General features: G+C 44.7%; 1 protein-coding gene across 1 annotated transcript; it reads right to left on the reverse strand.

The window, feature by feature from the left end:
• Positions 1–424: 424 nt before the first annotated feature.
• Positions 425–3,956, reverse strand: LOC101778097. The gene is made up of 4 exons (XM_004962035.4): positions 3,564–3,956; positions 1,386–1,986; positions 1,047–1,299; positions 425–651 (listed from the first exon to the last, which is right to left on the reverse strand). Exons 1-4 carry the CDS (start codon positions 3,733–3,735, stop codon positions 619–621), a joined length of 1,059 nt encoding a protein of 352 aa, XP_004962092.1. The 5' UTR covers positions 3,736–3,956; the 3' UTR covers positions 425–618.
• Between the last annotated feature and the right edge of the window lie 2,044 nt (positions 3,957–6,000).

A 6,000-nucleotide genomic window follows, 5' to 3' on the forward strand; every position in this document is an offset into this window, starting at 1 on the left:
AAAAATGAGCTTGGGACCACTTTTAACACCCATTAGCACCTTTTAGCACCCCTTGTTTGGGAGCCCAAGTGCTAAAAGATGCTAAAAGTGGGGTGGTGCTAAAAGTGGGGTGCTAAAGTTTAGCACCCCTCCAAACAGGGCTTTAACTAAACATTCCACAATTTGTTTTGGGAGAGAAATATACTAAAGTAGCTAACCCAATAAACGCCATTGACTGGCTAACATCCCTAGTACCAACTATTTAGCGTCCCGGATTTACGTAAAGACTGATTCCAACCTAAAACTTTTATTGGTCTACCATGTTCTCTATGAACTAGTACTACTAATAACGATCAACCCAAGTAACTGGCAGCGGCAGGAAGCCTCGAGCCACCACCAGGCAGTTCACGGTTACCCTAAACCGAAATTAAGGGCAGACGAGCACTAGACAAGGACCATCAGTTCCAGACTAGTTCACAATAATAGTTTCATCGAATTAGGACTCCTTATACAAACTACGTTCGACACTACACGAAGTTTTGTAATAGAAATGGCTCAAATCTGAAGACTCCACTTAACAACACGACATAGTGCAAGTTCAACAGAAATAGTTCCCAACTTTCCAGCATAAAGAATCTCTTAGCCATGGTTGAACGACTGGTACAATGGAACCTGCATGAACAACATAATATCCTGGTTATTTCTTCAAAAACATTAAATGAATTTGCTTACATGTTTTAATTTGTTTGAAATAAAAGAATGCGTATGGTATTTAAGGTCATTTTGAAACTGCAAGTATAGAGACACTTCATGTCATATTGGTCCAATAACCAGAGCACCATAAAGGGAAATGCTCTTGAACACAAAATATGATTGCCAGGATATGTTTTGCTGGCTATCCAAGTCTAAACCGGCAACCTTTAGTTGGGCTACTAATGAATATTTAAGTTCCAATGCTTCACCAATGAGAGACAAGTGTTGCAATTACAGGGACTAGATCCAGTGTACTAAAAAAGCACTGAGCCTTGTACATGGCGTACAGTGTCAGAATCGAGTGATATTCTCACCTGAGACATCATGGGTCCAGTGTTGTCATAGCAATGGGGATACATCATTGCTGGGGGGGGCCAATGTGGGTAAACAGCTGCTCCAGAAGATGACCCCATTGATAGATCAGGTTGGCCAAAGTACACAGTAGGCTGGTTTGTGGACATGCCAGGAGATTGCACATAACCAACACCATACTGCATAAATTGAGGTACAACAAAGTTGAAGGCACCAGGGTTCAAGCTGAAGTCAGGCACTGGGCTCCTAACATACCTGCAAGAGGATATATGTTACTCCTCCATCGTCTCATCATCAACATCAATTGGTGGGAACAAGAATTTACTGATGGATATGCTAACCTTTTGTAATTCCGATCATAGTCAGGATCACTACGATCTTTTTCAGTATCCTTGAAAACTGCGACCCTGGAACGGCTGTTCATTGTGCTGACTTTGATCTCATCAGCAGGAGGCTCAACATTCACTGGCTCATCTCTGCCAGTGGAAAGAGCTCCCAAAACACTTGCAGCATCAGTATCTGCAGAAATGGAACCATTGAAGATGCGCGCTCGAGCTTTATTGTATTCCTCTATCCTCTCTTCAACAGTTTTTGGTGCACCGTTCTTGTTTCCAGCATCAGCTGCGCCATTTTGGAATACTTTGGGCCTTTGATAGATGACAAACTTAAGCTTCTCTGCTGCTTCATGGTCATTTCTTGCTTGTTTGCTGGAAACTTCTGATAAAGCAATCGGTGGATATCTGCTTTCCGGTGTTTTTCTTGCAACTATCCTGCTAACTGAACCATCTACTAAACTATCTGCTACTGTAGTCTCTAAGCCATAATGTTGTGCGACACGATGAGCAGCACAGCGAAGGTATGAAGTTGGAAAGTTCTGGAATTCAAATTCTTGCAGCTGAGGGTTCTGCATAAATTTCTGTATATCCAGTTCCATCCGTAAAACTGTAATAAAGGAGAACCGGAATGATTATCGAAGACTAAGTGTGAACAGTTACCAAGTGACAAATTTGTAGATGAAAACTAGTTGATAGGATTAATCTTCTATTGACCAGCAAATATCTTCAAACCAGACTAAGGTCCAAAAAATACTTTACGAACATACAATAACTAAAAGAAGATTAGAAGCTCTATGCCGTAACAGCGATTCTACTAACCAAATTCAGCTATTTATATTAATAAGCTGTTCAGATAGTTACCTTGATAAGATATTTATGGACTCACGCACATTGTTATTCCATTTCTGCCTTACAGATGAAGTTTAAAGAAATAATAAACAAATGAAGTGAACAACAAGTTAAGTAGTTAACAATAGGATGTATAAAAAGGTATTAAAAACTCAAACTCTATGGCGCAGATTCAGGTACTCAAACTCTAGTGTTTGTTGCATAAGATGACTTACTATGGTTTGATTTGTATAACAAAAAAAGTGCAGTCAGACAAAGCACATGCTTAGGAGTTAGATGAGGTGCACTAAAGCACAAACTTTGCAGAAAAATGGTCAAACGAACAAAAAAAAAGAGGCAAAAGGTCTTAATTACCCCATTGTTATGGAATGGCAGGAGATAATGCAGGGGATGGCCGGATAGGGGTGGTGAGTTAGACAGGGACACAGGTTTAAACATGATCTTAGCTCATAGGAAGCCATTCACATCACCACTAACTCAAAATACACTTCAGGTTACGGTTCATTGCAAATGCAATCTAACTATCTAAGGTCAAAACAAAGAGCTATAACATGGTTATTCATAGATGTGCTATGAATACAACGGATCACGGATCAGGACAACGTATGTGCAACTGCACTGAGCCACCAATCACATAGTTCATCAGCACATCGCATAGCCCAAGGCAAGTAGGAAATCCAAGGTGATGCGCTTAGTTGTATGTGGCTTGGAAGCAAATTGTTGTCCCTGTACCATTTCCATCCATACGATAGATCCCTCTCCCTACATCAGTACACTGCTAGCTTCATAAAGGCTATAGAAATTGCCCAAAAATGAGCATGATCTAGCGCAGTTAAAAGCCCTGCCACGACAGCAATCATGCTTCCACTCATCATTAATTAAGATATACTAAACCAATAAAACTGTTTAACTAGAGCCAAAATTAAATTAGAGGATACCCATCAGTATGGTTTTCTAACTCACAATTTGCACACTGAAAGCAGAGCACAATCAGCATCCAAGCAAGTAGCAACAATTATGCACGCCACCACAACACAACGAGCTTAAAGGACAGATAAATCAGAAAACTTAATTCGTAAGAATTCCCAGCACTTGTTCACTCCTGTGGCAAATAAAACCGAAGGGGATTCTAATCCCCAATTCCGCACTTTAGAACATAGCAGGCCCAAACCCTAGAGACAAGGGCACGAATCCCGGGCGAAATCCCACCGCCCGCCCACGCGGACCCGCCGCAACAATCACATCCGCGTACGCACGACCCTCGACACCGAAATCGCGAGCCCCCCGAAGCGAGCGACATGGCGAGTGGATAGATGAGGCGGGGTCGGCACGTACCCATGAGGCGGTGGCGAGGGTTGTCGAGCGCCTCGACGAGGAACGGGTCCACGTTGGAGGCGACCCTCTCGTCGACGGCCACCACCGCCTCCGCCGCCCGCGCGCCCTCGTCGGCGGCTACGGCGGCGGGCGGCGGCGGCGGCGACGCGGCTGCGGCTGGGGAGGAGCTCATCGTGCGGCGGCGGTAGGAGAGGGGGGTTGGGGGGGTGCCGGCCTAGGGTACGCGGGCGCGGAGAGGAGAGGGAGGGGAGGCTGCCGTGGACGGACGACGACTCGCCTTTCCCCTCTCCGCGTCCCGATCCCGAAGCGGCTGGCTGCTGCTGCGCCTGCGCCTGCGCGGAGAGAGGAGGCGAAGCGGTGCCCGTCTGCCCGAGAAGAGGAGATGGCCGGGTTCCCAGTGCCAGCACGGCTCCGGATTTTTTAACGCCAAGGGATCGATCTGCGGTGCGGCGCGGTGCGGATGAGGCGACGGGATCGGGCTCGGCTCGTCGCGGGCTCGCGGCCTCGTCGCCTTCGCGGCTGGATGGAGTTGGAATCGGCCGCAGGAGGAGGGCGGTCGCGATCCTGAGCGTTCGCGTGAGATCGGGTGGCCCGAGACGGCTCTGGGGAAAATGCGGCGGGTTTTGTACGCGGCGCGGGCCGCGGGATTTTTTCCGATTCACGCACGAGTCTGAAGTCTGAACACGTTATGGTTTCCCTTCAGCTTTTGGATTGTTGAGCACGAGCGCGCGCTGATCAGCGGTGTGGGGAACGGCACGTGGCAATATCTTCTCCACCGATATGCCAGTGGAGGCACAAAATATCTAGGTATAGTTGACGCGAAATATCTGGGAAAATGGAAAGGCAACTTTACTACTTATTACAGTTACTCCAATGATCCAATTCAAGCATTGCACGATGCCATGGAAACATGGACGTAGGGGGATTTTCTCAAAATAGCTAGCTACCCATCATCAACGCTTTCATAGTGTATATATTTAAACAGTGCATGCAAAAAAAAATCCATGTAACAAATCTTACCTACGTTTGTTACATGGATTTTCTTTTCAGACTAGCTTGCAAGTCGCTGTTTTGATCTTATGCTACTACATTTTTCTTGAGCACCTGCGAGAATTGTGTGTTATTGCGAAATTGCATCAGCAATGAAAATAATTCAACGGTTACAGCGACCCGTAGGATTACAATGTACACCAATTAAGCTGAATAGGACAAATTGCCAAAACTAATCTAAATCCCTTCGGCTCCTATCGTAACCTACGTGGCTACATCCTAGTACTTCATCAGTTCAAAAAAAAAAGTAACAGAATGCACGTTGGTACCATGCGACCATGATGATGAAGCGATCAAGATTACCTTCCTTTTTGACCAAAGGAGGAGGGTGTTTGATCTTAAGTTAAAATTTAGTCCGTATCATATCGAATTTTCGAAGGCTAATTAGAAGGATTAAATATATGAGTTAATTTAAAACTAATTACATGGATGGAGGCTGATTCGCGAGATGAATCTATTAAGCATAATTAATTCATCATTAGCAAATGATTACTGTAGCAACACATTGTCAAATCTGGACTAATTAGGCTTAATAGATTCATCTCGTGAATTAGCCTCCATCTGTACAATAGGTTTTGTAATTAGTCTATATTTAATACTCCTAATTAGTATCTAAACATTTGACGTGACAGGGACTTATGGAACAGACACCCTAAAGTTTATCTTCTTCCTTGTAAAAACCACACCAGCGAACTAGTTCTCCACTGTTCTACCCAACCGGCAAGCAGATCTAGCGAGGTGGTTTCCAGACACCTTATTTTTCCTTTTTGAGTAGGTAAATTTTTTTGTATTCTATTGAAAAGTTGAGTTTAAGAAAAAAAAGATATCATTTGAAAGTTGCTTCATTGTTGTCTTTTACCGTTCACGTTAATTGATTATTAAAAAAAGGAAAAACTCATGGACACACCCCAGCCCAAACAGACACGCGCACCCTAAGTCCCAAACACAAGCACTCACCCAGGTCGGACACATGCACGTCGCCCAGGCCGAGATCCACCCGTCTTTTTATTTTTTAACCCTTTTTTTTAAGATTCTCGCAAATACGCCCTGACAAAATCATTTCAAAATATGGACTCTTAGCTTGACGCTATCCACGCTAGCACCAAGCTTACACGTCTCGACGCCAACATCCATGCGCAGCTGCTGACACGAACGCCGACATGGTGGAGGCTTGGCGCCGTGGATCTTGGCGCCAAGCTTGGGGCCGTAGGCCTTGGCGCCGAGCAATTTACCCCATACCTCTTGACGTTTCGAACGAAACAAGTATAATTATTCTGAAGAGTATGCAAGAAACTATGATGTGGTTCAATTGGTTAGGATGTGGGCTTCTTATCCCAGAGACAAGATTCAACACAGGGGTTTGAACTTAAGTCTCTAGGATAAGAAG

The sequence above is a fragment of the Setaria italica genome, chromosome III (genome assembly GCF_000263155.2).
Source record: "Setaria italica strain Yugu1 chromosome III, Setaria_italica_v2.0, whole genome shotgun sequence".
Taxonomy (NCBI): Eukaryota; Viridiplantae; Streptophyta; class Magnoliopsida; order Poales; family Poaceae; genus Setaria; species Setaria italica.